Genomic DNA, 15,125 nt, shown 5'->3' on the forward strand with positions numbered 1-15,125 from the left:
TCTCGGGATTTGGATGCTGATGGCACGGGAGAACAAAAAGCTTTCAGTCTCAAGCGATCTCCAATAGTGCAAACTCCCATGGACGATAGCTGTTCATCAGACATCATTAAAACAGCGGACTTGTCAACCTAAATCCAAAGCATAAACCTCCTTTTCAATGGACATTTAGTCATCAAAGCAGATGACAATTTTAACATACAAGGACAGTGGAAACCCATCTGTAAAACCACGGACGGGCCTTATGTATTAAGTTTCTAATTTGAAATGACTGCATGCTTTCTGTTGTCGTAAAGTATTGACCGTATTAAGAAAGATTCCACACTAAGCAGATAATCGTTGGGTGGGGTTCCACTGCACATCGCGATAAGGAATTTGAGTACGTATTATTAATAGCAGATACTATATAATAGGCCTTATCACGGTTTTCGACGCCATTTTGACGAGTAGGCAAACAGGCTTGAAATAACAGTGTTTGTATGGAAATCCGATGTCAAATAATTTTCATAAAACATCGTTTCTGAAAAATTCATGAATTGGAAACTTTTGGCATTAGGAAAAGGATTTTAAGGAAAAAATTGGAGGGATGTAGCAGTGCCAGAAAGCGTCCAGTCGTGTTTTGAATTTTCCATACATTTCTCTGTATAGCGTACTAGCCGTGAAATGCTACTAAAAGTAGTTCGTGGGAAAAAAATACAGGGAAATGTGTGGAAAGTGCAAAACACGACTGGACGCTTTCTGGCACTGCTACATCCCTCCAATTTTTTGGAGAGTCATGTTAGAAAACTGACAAATCATACGTGGGCTATTACATGAAATAAATGCCCCAGAACTTACTTCTGACTCACTTTCACTCCTCATTCCACATTTCGGTATTCCCCAGCATTCTCAAATTTCAATTATTGATGAAACTTCCAGGTATATGAATACTCACAACAAAACTAGTATGTTTTTTTTAAAAAGGGACGTCTTTCAACTGACGTTCATCCTGTCACGCTATGCTGTTACGTATTCTGGGGTAACTTGGCCTCTTCATATGAGCCCGGTCGACCGCGCTGGCTCGGTTTCCGAGATCTCGCCTTGCCACTCTTTTCTTTACAAAAATTTCGATGTGTTCATATGAGAAGGCAAGCTGGCCCAATTTCCAGCTCGGTTACCGAGATCTCGGTATCCGAGCTGGAAATTTTTCCCATATGAACACTCCAGCCCGGATACCGGGACGAAACAATTTTAACTGAGCATGGCTTGTAAGGTCACTCGTAAGGTCGGGTCCACGGATATTTTGGGCCTTTAGGAAATTTTTCATCTCGGTAACCGGGATTAAATTTCGCATATGAACAGAAGACAAACTTCGTCCCGCCTACCGGGCCAGCCCGGTAACCGGGCTCATATGAAAAGGCCTTTAAATTGGCTGACCAGAACGAAGGATTTACACTTTGACAAAAAATCAAATGAACGAAACAATGAGGTGACAAATAAATCACAGGACCCAAAGATTATCAATGCTGGAATATTTATCATCATCCTCTAATTTTTCTTCGAATTTAAAGTAATAGTTACGCATATATTCCTTTCTGTGTTGAATTTCCCTTTATAGCTTTCCAGTCACATGTCGCGTGTATTTCCAGGAATTCAATAAATCAGCTAGTTGATAATAAACAATTCCACGTGCAGTCAAAATACACCACTTACAGTGTCAAAGAAAGAGCTCCGCTTTCATCTCGAACAAAATAAATAACTTGCCAAATGAAAATTTTACAAAAAAAATAAAATTAAGAGGAAAAATTTTGCAAATTTGTTCAAATTGGGTGTCAGTAAAACGCGGGGTCGGGGTCGGGGTCGGGGTCGGGGTCGGGGTCATTTTTTTTTCTTTATTTTTTTTTTCTTTATTTTTTTCCTTTCTTTGTTTGTTTTTTTTTCTTTGTTTTTTTTTTCAACATCACAGGTCATTTGTTAGTCAAATAAGGATTAAAGCCAATGTAAAGAATTTAAGTCTCTAAAGCTTACTAGCTCAGGATAGGTCATCGGTAACAACACTCGATACAGTTCCGTATTCTGGCGGACTTTGGTTCCGTGAATTGACTACCTTTTATTCTTCCAAGAAACGAAATGACGCAAAAAATACAAGGTACGAGACAATATATTTCCTTGAACTAACAAATTCGTGAACTAGAATGTGCATGAACTTACTATGAACACCCCCGCCGCCTTCCATGATCGTGCTCGTTTGTTTCCGAGAATGAAATAAACATGCGTTCGAATTCCTTTGTAAAGCTCGGCATTTGAATAGAATGTAGAACATTTCTCTGGAAATCTTTCCGAAAAAGATGCATTGACTGACCAAAAAAAAAGGTTCAAAATACTTTAGAGACAATTGTTATTCTTGAAATACTTGTGCTGTAATATAAAGAAAAATTCATAGTTTTATACCGTCAATAAACTAGGGAAATTTCTACGAGAACTCTGAAATCTCATTGCCGACATCAAAACTGACATGTAAATAAGCCTTATCACGGTTTTCGACGCCATTTTGACGAGTAGGCAAACAGGCTCGAAATAACAGTGTCTGTATGGAAATCCGATGTCAAATAATTTTCATAAAACATCGCTGCTGAAAAATTCATGAATTGTCTTTTTCGGAAAGATTTCCAGAGAAATGTTCTACATTCCATTCAAATGCCGAGATTTACAAAGGAATTCGAACGCATGTTTATTTCAGTCTCGGAAATAATAGTCACGCGTGACATGGATTGACTGTAACAAACGAGCACGATCATGGAAGGCGGCGGGGGTGTTCATGAGTTCATGCACATTCTTGTTCAAGAATTTGTTAGTTCAAGGAAATATATTGTCTCGTAGAAGAATAAAAGGTAGTCAATTCACGGAACCAAAGTCCGCCAGAATACGGAACTGAATCGAGTGTTGTCACCGATGACCTATCCTAAGCTAGTAAGCTTTAGAGACTTAACTTTTTCTGCTTTTTATATTGGCTTTAATCCTTATTTGACTCACAAATGACCTCTGATGTTGAAAAAAAAAAGAAAGAAAAAGAAAAAAAGAAAAAGAAAAAAAAAAAAGAAAGGAAAAAAAAAGAAAAAAAAAATGACCCCGACCCCGACCCCGCGTTTTACTGACACCCGTTCAAATTTGATCTGGCGTCACACGGGCGAAATTTGATCCCCTCGCGAGGAGGTATGGTTGTTTACGTAATATTTTGCAATTGGCACGTTTTATCAATGAAAATCTTTTTTAAATCCAAAATTTATTCAGATAAGACTTCACATAGGCCTAACAAGTGAAAGCGTGTAATTCTTGTTCAGCACGCGTGCAATGACCACGCTTGGCTGACTTCCGAATGCTCACCGAGATATACTAATTAGTATGAAAAAAATAGAAGGGATTCCCGTTACGTAACGTCTCCGTCTCGGTGAGCATTCGGAAGTCAACCAAGCGTGGTCATTGCACCCGTGCTGAACGAGAATGCTGCATCATGACAGACTCGAAACAATAGAAAACTCCCAAAGCACAAACTCAGCCAAAACGCTAAAAATCTTCAATGTTTACTCAAGTTTGGGCTTATAGAAGATAATGTCACAGTTCTTTAATGACCATGAAATTCAGAATCCGGGTAGTTAGTTAATCAATTGTGGCCCTGAAAAAATTTGAAGGAAAAAAAAAAAACTACGAATTTTTAAGAAAATGCTTTTTTGTGAGAAGGACTCTTAAACGCTGACAAACGTCAACAAATAGCTAAAACAATAATTTCTATATGTTTGCATTGCTCGAAATCGCGCGCATTTACAAGGCCCTAAAGCTTTTTGCTGACTTGCAAGGACCCATCTGTTATAAAGATCCCCAAAATAAAGGAATAAATCTCATTTTTTATTAGATATAATCGTGTAAAGTTTGCTTATCATTTTTACATAAATTATGACCTAAATTTGGAAAGCGCTTAATTCCTCGAATTGGGTCTTTGCGATTTTGGTGAAACTCTGTTCGGCGCAAGGCACTAATGCGCACTATGTGTAGCCGAGAGATTTTCAAGAAAAAAAGCCGGCAACAGCAGAATTTTGACTCAGACCTCAAAGGGGCGTGGCAATTTAACCACGTGACATGTACTCCGATCGCCAAAATGTTTTTGCTATATTGTAGATTGATCTATATGTTATCCACTCTATGTGTTAGACTTACGATAAAAGTAAAGGTGGGGATACGAGAGAGCTTCAAAGTAGGATGGTACCGCCAAAAAATAACTGGGTCGACGTTAAAATACTGAATGTGACTGGGCTGAAGGTCTGGCGTTAGCAGTTACGCCTGACGTTAAATTTTATGCAACCCAACCCAGGAGCTAACGTCGTAGGGGCGGCTTTAAAGTTCAGAACGAGACTGAATGGAAAATTAATTATCATGCGTTCACGTTCTCCATAAAACCTTGAAATTGGTCTGTTGGGGTTGTTGTTTCGGAGAGGACAACCAAGAAATGTACCAAAAGTTATAACGCACGTGGAGAGCAAGCGTTTTGCTAGTTAAAACTATTGTTTTCTGACGTTCACGTTGTCGTCGTCGTCGTCAGTTGTTTTGCAGAGGACGGCAAAGAAATGTACGAAAATTTAAAACGTGCAGCGCGGTTGTATTTGCTCGATAAAGCCTGGTTTACACGTACGACGCAAGCATAAGAATAAGCACAAGCACAAGGATGTTTACACGTGCGATAAGCATGAGCATAACGTGACATACGCAAGTGCAGAAGCAGCCGAGATTTAATTCCAACATGGCGGAAAATGGCAACGCATGAGTAACTAGATTGTACGCTGACAACTTGTCACTGCTTTTCATTTTCCTTTCCTTGTGCTTATGCTTATGCTTGCGTCGTCCCGGTTTACACGTACGACGCAAGCATAAGCACAAGCACAAGAGAATGGGAATCGTTCCATTCTCTTGTGCTTGTGCTTATGCTTGCGTCGTTGCATCGTACGTGTAAACCGGGACGACGCAAGCGCAAGCACAAGGCGCTTATGCTTGCGTCGCACCGGTTTACACGTAGGTTTCTTGTGCTTATGCTTGCGTCGTACGTGTAAACCAGGCTTAAGCCTTTTGTTTTGTTGCATTGTCGTTGCCGTCGCCGTTGCTTTAGTTCTCCATTTAGGGAGTTTAAGAAGCTTCTACGGCGACGGCAACGAAAACGTCACGCAACAATACCATTTAAAGAGAAAAAAAAAAAAAAGGCGCTGCATGTGCTTTTTAAAGTTTGGTACATTTCAGACATTTCTCTGCCGTCCTAGGCCAAACAACAACGTGAAATAACCAAATTCAAGGTTTTGTGAAGGACGTAAACACATGACGGTAAATTTTTCAATGTGTCTCCTATCTTGTCCCTTCACTTTTCTTATGAAAGTACTGGGGAGAAGCTATTAAAAGATTAAGAAAATTTACCTTGGATGATCATATTCTTAATTCTCATGACTAATCTTATAGTTTAGTGTCTGTTACTGTTCTCACAGTGGATTTTTATCTTGGAGAGAATACTAGTAAGCACCCTGCCACCAAAAAGAGCCTTCCATTGTGCTGTCAAGACGAAATAAATGTGCAGTAACAATTTTGCTCTGTTTTCAACAACACTGGTTTGCCATGACACCCTGACTGCCACTGGTTGATTAGCACTTCGAAGGAACGCAAGTGTGACGAAAGAGTTGGACTTGTGGCCGTTTGATGTAAATCACAGCAATCTCCAGTTTGTGCTCACGTTCTTTTTATTAAATACCTGAAACAATTAATCTTTGGGATGACCATAAACACAAAAAGCTGAAAATAATATGAACCATCAACGATATCCGCTTAACGTTGTAACTTTCCCCTCAAACGATCACGACAGCTCAACCGTTTACATCTTTGACTTTGGTTAACCAGTTAGCTATCCGTTTAATAATTTGGATTAACCATTTAACGCTTTCACCTATCCGTTTAATGATCTGAGCTATCCGTTTAAATGGTTTTATGGGAACCGTTTTCCGTTTAAAACCATTTAATGGAAAAGCGCATAGTTAATAAAAGTCAATGATTATGAAGCCTGACAAACTTCTTTGTTATATGTTTTTGTTAGCATTTTTGGCCTTGACCCTGCACAGACCACTATGGGTCGCATGGGTATGTTAGGCTTGTGTAGTTTTGATAGCCCGTAGAAACGTTCCTGTCAATACAAATTTAGTGTGAACGTTAAAATAAAGGATTGTGCAAGGTCGCGGCCCTTCCAACATACTGTTAATTGCAGCATCACTGTTGTCATGGCAAGGTTTCATCACCAGTCCCTCAAGTAACTATGGAAAAACAATTAGTGTACATTTTTACATTCACGTAGTTCCAGAAAATATGCATACCCACCCCATGGAAGGCCAGTGTACATACCAAGGGGGAGGGGTCTCAAAATCCAAAACTTTTCAAAGGAAACCATGAAGTGAAGTTGCAATTTCCAGAGGAGTGGGGGCTCCAAACACAGAAACCCTTCTGTGGGAAGGGTGGGGTGATTTTCTGTTTTAATACTGATTGTGTAAAAATAAATAAAAAAACAACCGTATAACAATGATCTGATTATCACCTTGGGTGATGTTAGATGGAATGATTACTGCGTTAGAATTGTCACTAAACGTTTCCTCAAGCAACCATTGGTATTGTTAGAGATATTGTATTTAAATTGGATTCAGTGGATTTAGTTGTAAGAATTTCCGAAGGTGTGCCTACCCAGATGATCTGATACAGCTGTTACTGCTCACAACTTTGGTAAGCGAAACATGCTTCCCTGGGCCCAGTTGTTCAAAGCCCGATTAAACTAATCCTGGATTAACGCAAACTTTGATTCGAGTTTAATTGCTAATCGACAAAGATTTTTCAAAAAGATTTTTTGTCGTTGACTTTTCTTTACCATTAGTTTACAATACAATACTTTATTGACACTCCCCTGGTGGGGCTTTTCAGTGACAATGCAATTAACAATACAAACATACCTATAAGAATTAATTATGTAATAGATATTATCACTACATACTATACAATTATAATAAAATGAATACTAATAAGATACTAAATACTATCATGACGTACTATTAACAAAAAAATCAGTAATCAATTTATTTTTCAGGTAAAATTTAAACATAGAAATCGATTTTGCAGTTTAAAAAGAGGGTTTAAAAACGTTAATCGGCTCTCAAACAACTAACCCTGTTTATTATGACAGTAAATGAGATGATTTGTATACTCCGTACAGAATTTCAAACTTAGGACTAGCGAGTAGACATGGGTGGCAAATACCTGTACCAACTGTTATCTTGGAGCAACACAGGACGGTGCCTACTTTTGCTACTGCGCATACGCTCTGCGCATCTCGCGATGGTCCGAAACAGTTGGGTTTCTTAACAGTGGTGCCTGTTAAAACAGGAATATTTTTAACTTCAGGGGGAAAGTAGATCTTGGCAAGGGTTATTTGGAATCTGAGAAGAAAATTAGGGGTAACCACGCATTTTTCAGAAAAAAATAAATTTCAATTTGGGAAAAAAAAACCATACATTGTTTTGTATTTTGGCACTTTTAAGAATTATTGTTGCTTTATTATCTCTAAAAGATGCGTGGTTACCCCCCAATTTTCTTTTTGGATTCCAATAGCCCTTGCTAAGATCTGCTTTTCCCGGGAAGTCAGAAACCGCGAAAAAATACTTCGGTATTAGTAGGCACCGTCCTTAAATTGACAAACGTTTTGAAATTTAAGAAAAGCTAACTCGGTTTGTAGCAATTCAACACTGGCGACAGTAGCACTCAAAATAGGATTTGGATAACAAACAGTTAGCTACTTTGCGACAAACGTGGCAAGTCAAAGGCCACTTAAGGACGGTGTGTCCTAACACAGGGATATTTTGGTGCAGTTTATGACTATGTTGGAAAAGCAGATCTTAGAAAGGGCTGATCTTCTTTCTCAGCGTAATCATAAACCGCACAAAATACATTTGAATCAGTAGGCACCTTCATATCCCTTGCTAAGATCTTCTTTCTCAGTGTAATCATAAACCGCACAAAATACCTTTGAATCAGTAGGCACCTTCATAAAGAAATTAGTATTTCTCAGACCATCCTGGCATCAACAAAATGTATGTACAGTAGAAAAGGGATGCACAGTCCTTAATCCAGATTTGGTTGTGCCACAATTGCAGGGGTTTCACCAAGGTCCGGGTACCAGGCAAATTGACCTGGCTGCTTTTAACATTCTGAACCCCTACTTTTTCCAGAAAATAACATATCCAAGTTAGCTAACTTGCCTGGGTGCACTAATCTCTTGTCTGGCTGTTCAAAGCCTTAATGAAACCCCTGACAGACGAACAATGGCAGAAGTAAATTAAATGGAAGAACGTGCTCTTCAATATTTACTTGTTATTAAAATGCCTGTTATGCGGTGCCACAAAATATGCATAGCCACCCCATGGAAGGTGATTTGAAATTTGACGGGGAAGAAGGGTGGGGGGAGCTATGGATATTTTCTGGAACAACACTTCGTCTTTTATTCCTTTTTACTTCAATATGTTGAATATTTTGTGCAAGCTTTTGCTTCTCTCCCATGGAGTACACCAGTCATTCCATTGATTAAATGTGTTTTTAGTCCCAAATTCCTCTCTCTTTCCCTCTCTGTAATGTAGTGAAACAAGTTGCTGTTTCCAATACATGAAATTCAGATAACCACTCACCCTATACAAGAGCAGTGTTAATCACAAGTCCTTTGTCTACACTTGTACTTCCACTCTGCTATCAAGCTGCACACGTGCCATATGAATCACGTTTCCACTCATCTAAAGGTATGTTCTTTCTTCCATCAACAGACTCAATAATCCTTTGCAGGCTAGCCTCATTTAGAATTTGCTCGTGTTGTAGAACTGTAACTTTCCAGAACACATGTAACCAGCTGTTAACACATTCACTTAGCTTGTCTGGCATGATGCTCTTCACTGTGCAGTGTACATGTTCCAGTTCAGCTCAAGGCTCTTTGTACTGCTTAGGAAGTTTAAAACCTACCAAACCAGCTGTTTCCTCCACTGATCTCTCTCCTGCTCCCTTGTATTTCATGTGAAGTGCCTAGAAATAATACATTTTCAGCCCTTTAACCCTTTAAGTCCCGGTAGTGACCAGCACATAATTTCTCCTTACAAAATTACTACTTAAAGGGAGGGGTTCATGGTTCTGCACATGGTCATGAGACAAAAGACTTTTTCACCTTTGCTTGCTATGACCCAAGCCTGTTTAATTTACTTCCTTGCTTATGAACCATTCAGAAGGGAATGGGTAACTTGGATGGTTAATTTTTCATATGATTGTGTTATTTTCAAGATACTCAGGTTTCCTATGGGTGGTGCCTACTAATACAGGGATAGTTTTGTGTGGTTTAAAAACTATGCGGAGAAAGCAGAACTTAGCAAGTGCTGCTGGTATCCAAAAAGAAAATTGGAGGGTAACCATGCATTTTTCAGAGATAATCAAGCTTCAATTTGGGAAAAAATGCCATACATTGCTTTGTATTTTAGCACTTTTTAAAATTATTGTTGTTTGAATATCTATATAAAAAAAATGGCATGGTTACCCTCAGTTTTCTTTTTGGATTCCACTAGCCCCTGCTGAGATCTGAGATATGCTTTTCCCTGCGTAGACATAAACTGTGCAAAAATACTTCTGTATTAGTGGGCACCATCCTTAAGCTAATCCTGGGTTAATGTGAACTTTGATTCAAGTTTACTCAATCAAGATTTTTCCAAACGATTTTTGCCCCCTCAGTTTTGAGCTAGACATTTCTTTGCCATTTGCTTAATATTGACCTTTAGAAAACAATTTTAGCAAACAAGATGAAAACCTCAGTTAACTTTTAAAAATCATGGATAGGTGTTAATCAGCTTATGAACAACCAGGCCCAGAGAGAAAACATTTGAGGAGGCAGGAGTTTAAGACACCATTAGCCACTAATAGGTGGTTTACTTTGCCGCCATGTTGGTGGACAAAACAAAAGAAAATTTGCTCACAAAGTTTGCATAAAAATGGAAGTTAATTCCCTGAGGAGAAAAATCTTATTGTTCCTTTCCACCAACATGGCCGCCATGACGTCACATACAATCCTCCACTAAAAAACATATACCAGAATTTTATTAGCAAAATACCACATCTTCTGCACAATGGTCATCAAGATGAAATAGATTTTCAAGACTTTCTTCTGGGACTTTAAGACAAATTTCAAGTACTTAGAGAGATTGCAATGACAAGAAAGTGTTCACAAAAATTTCAGTGAACTTGGGCATTTCTTCTGTTATTATTTTTTTCCTTAAATATTTTGTTTGTTTGTGTAATGGTATTTTATTCCAGGAATATTATATCTGAGTAAGTAAATGTTATTAATTTCATATTCTTAGTTTTGTTTTAACCTACAATGTTACAATCATTAGCGTGTAAGTAGTGTGTTAAAGTTTTAAGTACTATATGGTAAGTAGCGTAAGCACTATATTGTTAAGCAGTGTAAATATTATATTGTGAATAGAGTAGTGTAGATATTGTAAATATAGTAAGTACTATTAACAATATAAGCATAGTAAGTATTGTTAGTATTGTACTTATTGTAAATAGTGTAAGTAGTGTTCAGTATTATATTGTGTTATGTAAAGCAAATAAAAGTTGTTAAAAAAAAAACAATTTATAGACAATGATTTTCTGTTCAATTGCCCATTCTGAAGTTGATAAAGGGACTGGGCCCTAGTTTACACACTGTTCAAATTGTGCCATAAGAAGAAATGAACCCCATTGCCAGAAATATCACATAAAATTAGTAAGTTTACCAAGTTTGGCTATCTTTCATTGTGTAGTAACCAGGCTGTGCCCTGTCAAAGGTCGCCCAAACTCCCTACAAATGTCTCTAATTCTTAGATCCCCCAAATCCATGCAAAGTTGCTAATTTTCCCCATTTTTAAAAGCCGTTTAGTACATGATTGCAACTCAAACTTGGTAAAGTGATTAATGTGATCTTTCTTGTGATGCACTCCAATTACTGATTAAATGAAAATTTATAAACTTGTCCCCTATCTCCACTTGAACTTTTAAGTTAAAGGAAACCTACACTCTCGAAACATGTTGACGTTACATTATTGAAAATACAATTTTCTTTGAAATTTCATTGGAAAACATGGAAATAATATTTCAGTTTCGGAAATATCACGATTTGATTATCGGCTATTTTCACTTTAAAATTTCCTGCACGCCGCCATCTTGGATTTCATGACGTAATAAGGTTGCTCAATTGTTTTACACAACAGGACTTCTGCTGAATAACAATAGCAGCAACCATTACACGTCATAAAATTCAAAATGACTGCCCCCAGGAAATTTAAAAGTGAAAGTTGTCGATAATCATATCTAATTTTTAACACACTTGAATGTCATTTCTACGTTTCAGACAAAAATTTAGAATTTAGACACTATTTCCAACACTTACCCGTCAATTTGTTGTGAGAGTGGAGGTTCCCTTTAAGAGAATTAAAATTAAAATTCTCTTAACCCCGAAGTTCAGAAACTTAGGTTTTCTCTCTTAATATAGGAAAAATTACTTCTTTTACTGTACTTGTACTTGAGTGTGCTTTTTTCTTTCTTTTTTTTTTCACTTTCTTTTTGTTTTTTTCCTTTTCACTTTTTTTATCATTTTCGTATATTAGAAATATTATATTAAGATAGATAGTCCTGCTGAAGACAGACTTATCAAGTTATTTTTAACAATATAATGAGCCTCTCTATGGGTATTTCCGAAGAAATCGAAGACGCGAAGATCACCGCTGAAAAAACGAAGATCTCAAGATTGAAGAGAAGATCTGAAAATTTACCAAAATTTGCGTGATCAAATTGAACACTCAGATATAAATTAAAACTGTCAAAACTCGTAAACGCTACAGAAAGTATTTGTTATTTCTGAATTTTGGCATTTTTAACCACATTTCTGTGCGTCAAAATTGGGTTGACAGACCTGCGCGACTCCCACTGTGTGTCCGTTGTGTTGATAAAAAGCCTTTTCAGTTTTGGTTTTACAAGCATGCATATGTCTTTAAGCGATTTTCCTTTTGTATAAGAGAATCTTCCCTTTAGATCAAAATGTGATGCGACCGCTCTTAATGGTGTTTGTCTTGATCGTGAGGGGGAATTCTCAAATATACTGAATGGAGGGTTTCTTACTAATCACTAAGAGCCGTAAGGATTAGGTTTAAATGCCATTGCGTATGATAGCTCTGTGACATTTGTTAAGCTTATCGGCTTCTTTTGACTTCAAGAGTTTAGGTAGCGCTAAATAAATGTTGTCTGTAAAGATACAGGATCCGTGGATTTCTTAACTCGTGAATTAATGCTTCTGCTAGTGTATCTCGCTGCGTGAGGATTGCACGGATATGAGTGTTAAACAGATCGTCATCTTTACAAAGCTTATCATTGTTGTCTCTCACTTTCGAGAGCTATAGCTTCGTTGTAGCGCTGTCTTTTAGCTTTCTGAGTTGCTTCTTATCTGAAAAACAGCTATTTTGTTCTTAGAGCTGACATGTACCTCCATTATTTTGTGGCTTAGCTCGCATCCGCAGCAGACCATCTAAAGCTAAGACAGACAACGTTCTTGCGAGTCTCTAGGATGTTGGTGTATTTCTTCTGGCGAGTGTCTAATGTTGTTTCTCATACAATACTGCAGTTTTGATTTCTTGGAATCTCATCAGCAGCTAGCATGTTAAAATGGGGTTAAAACGTCGCCAAAGAATCCAACAATCCTTTATTGTTTCAAGAACTTTTTATATTGCTTTTCGTGAATTTAAACAGTGAGTTATGCAATTTGCTATTGAAGTGAAATATTTATCAATTGTGAATAACACTGAATAAACGTTTAAACCATTTCAATCTGAAAAAACGAAGATCTTCCTAAAAAAAACGAAGATTTGAGAAAAAATCGCGAATAAAACGAAGACCGTGGGTACCCATAGAGAGGCTCATATAATTATCCAAGGTAGTCCGTCACTTAAGCCTTATTGGCTTCCTCTGGGTACCTTGTCTCATTAATGTTTTGTTAATATTGTATTTGTGAGTGTGTATATGTTGTAGGTTAAAATGAATCCCAGGTTAAAATGATTTAAACCTAGGTTAATTTGTATTTTCCTTTGTTTCAGATGTAAATTACCCAACCTTAACAAAGGAAAATACAAATCAACCTAGGTTGAAATCATTTTAACCTGGATTCATTTTAACCTACAACATATATGTTAGACAAATCAATAAACTAAACAGAACTGAACCCTGGAAAGGGCAATTGTATGCTGTATCACATAAAACTCACCTGAGCTAATCTCTGGCTTTGAAGCAAACACAGATAATACTGGCTCTCAAAGTAAACCATGTCCGCTATTTTTTCTCCAGCGTGAGAAAACTGACGGTACTCTGACATCAGATATTGGCCTTCTACTGTTGACATGATTGGTTCCTGAGAGGATATATTACATTTCATTACAAAAAGTACCATAATAACAGTTAGTGAATATGTGCTGTGATAGGTTGAAAACTGTATTTTTATGGCTGTATGGAAACATGGTAACCCTTTCGCAGATTTTTTCATTAAGGAAATGCAGTCAACTCCCTTTATTAAGGACACCCTCCGGACCGTGAGTAAGTGTCCTTGATAGCGAGAGTCTGTAATAGTGGGAGTATATTTCAGACAAACGGGGATATACCTGTCCATATAATTTTATCAGAATGTCCATAATAGTGCGGTTTCTGCAAGGCAAGAGTTGACTGTACAAAACATTTGTTTTGTTAGATGTATTTTTTCATTAAATGGCACAGACATTACGTGGACAAAGAAAATTAAGGAGTCGAACCTATGACGTTCCAATTACCATTTCCTTTTTCTGAGTATATCTGTGTCACTGACTGAAAAAATACTTCTATCATTTATTCACCAGGCTTAAAACATAACTACATTACTTTCACATTTTTTTCTATGTTTATTGAGACAACAAAAGAATTGGGAAACTCCAAAGAACAGTGAAACATGAGTTGTCGGCAAGTAGTTTCTCAACAGGTTTATTGTTTTTCCAAACTTCTCTTCATGTTTCCAGAACTCCATGGAAACACATAAAATGATCCCATTCCCTAAGTATGAAAAGCCCTAGTAGTTTTTTTTTAAGCCCTAGTTGTTACTAACACATGGAAATCTGTATGGCTCTGAACCATCCACCACAAGGTTCTCAGCATGTAAGCCTTTAGTGGACAGTTTCAGATATTTTCTCCCAACAAAACCACTGCTTGATCAAAGATATGGAGGATGCATGGGAATAAAGGAAACAATCACAAATACAATGTAGTCTGCATGTTATTACTAAATATACTACACTGGATATAATTATGGAGGCTGAAGAGCAGAATTTGTATGGAAGTCAAGTTTGTATCTTTGAACTGCCGATGAAACCAGGCTTGATGGTTCAGTTGCTTACCACCACTGCATCTTTGTTGCAGAGGTCAAGGGTTCGAATCCCATTCAAGCCTGGAATTTTTTTTAGGCTTTCTTTTTGTAGCTGCATAAGTTGCCTTCCTAACTATATATTGATGAGATTTATGTACGGATATTGGGACACAAGGTGGTTACTCTCCTTTCTTTTCCTTCCTTCCATAGACTTTTTATCTACATTTTGCTCCCTACACCACATGTCAAATTTACAGCCGGGGAGAGGGGTGGGGTGTACAAAATCCCCTGTTCTTGTTAGGACTTGTGACTGTTTCTTTCCTAGTTTACTCATTCTGCAAATCTAGATTCGTCCAGGAGTTGTTTTGATGGCCTCAAGTCACTGGCTCATGTAATTACACGATTTCAACGTGGTGAAAACGAACGCTAGTTTAGGATCCACCCGTGATTTTCGTTTATTTACAACAACAATATCTCTCAGCTATGAATGCATCATATTTACATATTACATGTACCTTAAATGTAGATAACAGCTTTAACTCCTTTAGTATTCTACGAAGGACTTGCAAGCGTGGAGATACCGAACCCATGTTTTTTTGGAGAATTTTTATTTCTTGAGCCCACGCACTCAGAGGCTACACGT

General features: G+C 37.5%; 1 protein-coding gene across 1 annotated transcript; it reads right to left on the reverse strand.

Annotated features, from left to right (window-relative positions):
• Nucleotides 1-5,726: 5,726 nt before the first annotated feature.
• LOC146460316 (protein FMC1 homolog) lies at nt 5,727-15,108 on the reverse strand. The gene is made up of 3 exons (XM_085088246.1): nt 14,998-15,108; nt 13,361-13,504; nt 5,727-9,105 (listed from the first exon to the last, which is right to left on the reverse strand). Exons 1-3 carry the CDS (start codon nt 15,070-15,072, stop codon nt 9,007-9,009), a joined length of 318 nt encoding a protein of 105 aa, XP_084944372.1. The 5' UTR covers nt 15,073-15,108; the 3' UTR covers nt 5,727-9,006.
• Between the last annotated feature and the right edge of the window lie 17 nt (nt 15,109-15,125).

The sequence above is a fragment of the Pavona decussata genome, unplaced genomic scaffold (genome assembly GCF_977016875.1).
Source record: "Pavona decussata unplaced genomic scaffold, jaPavDecu1.1 SCAFFOLD_214, whole genome shotgun sequence".
Taxonomy (NCBI): Eukaryota; Metazoa; Cnidaria; class Anthozoa; order Scleractinia; family Agariciidae; genus Pavona; species Pavona decussata.

Coding starts and splice junctions, on each gene's coding strand:
- LOC146460316 (XM_085088246.1), bottom strand. CDS start 15,072: ATGGGTTCGGTATCTCCACGCTTGCAAGTCCTTCGTAGAATACTAAAG. Junction 13,505..14,997: donor AGCTGTTATCTACATTTAAG/GTACATGTAATA, acceptor ATATCCTCTCAG/GAACCAATCATGTCAACAGT. Junction 9,106..13,360: donor AAAGCCAGAGATTAGCTCAG/GTGAGTTTTATG, acceptor TATTATTTCTAG/GCACTTCACATGAAATACAA.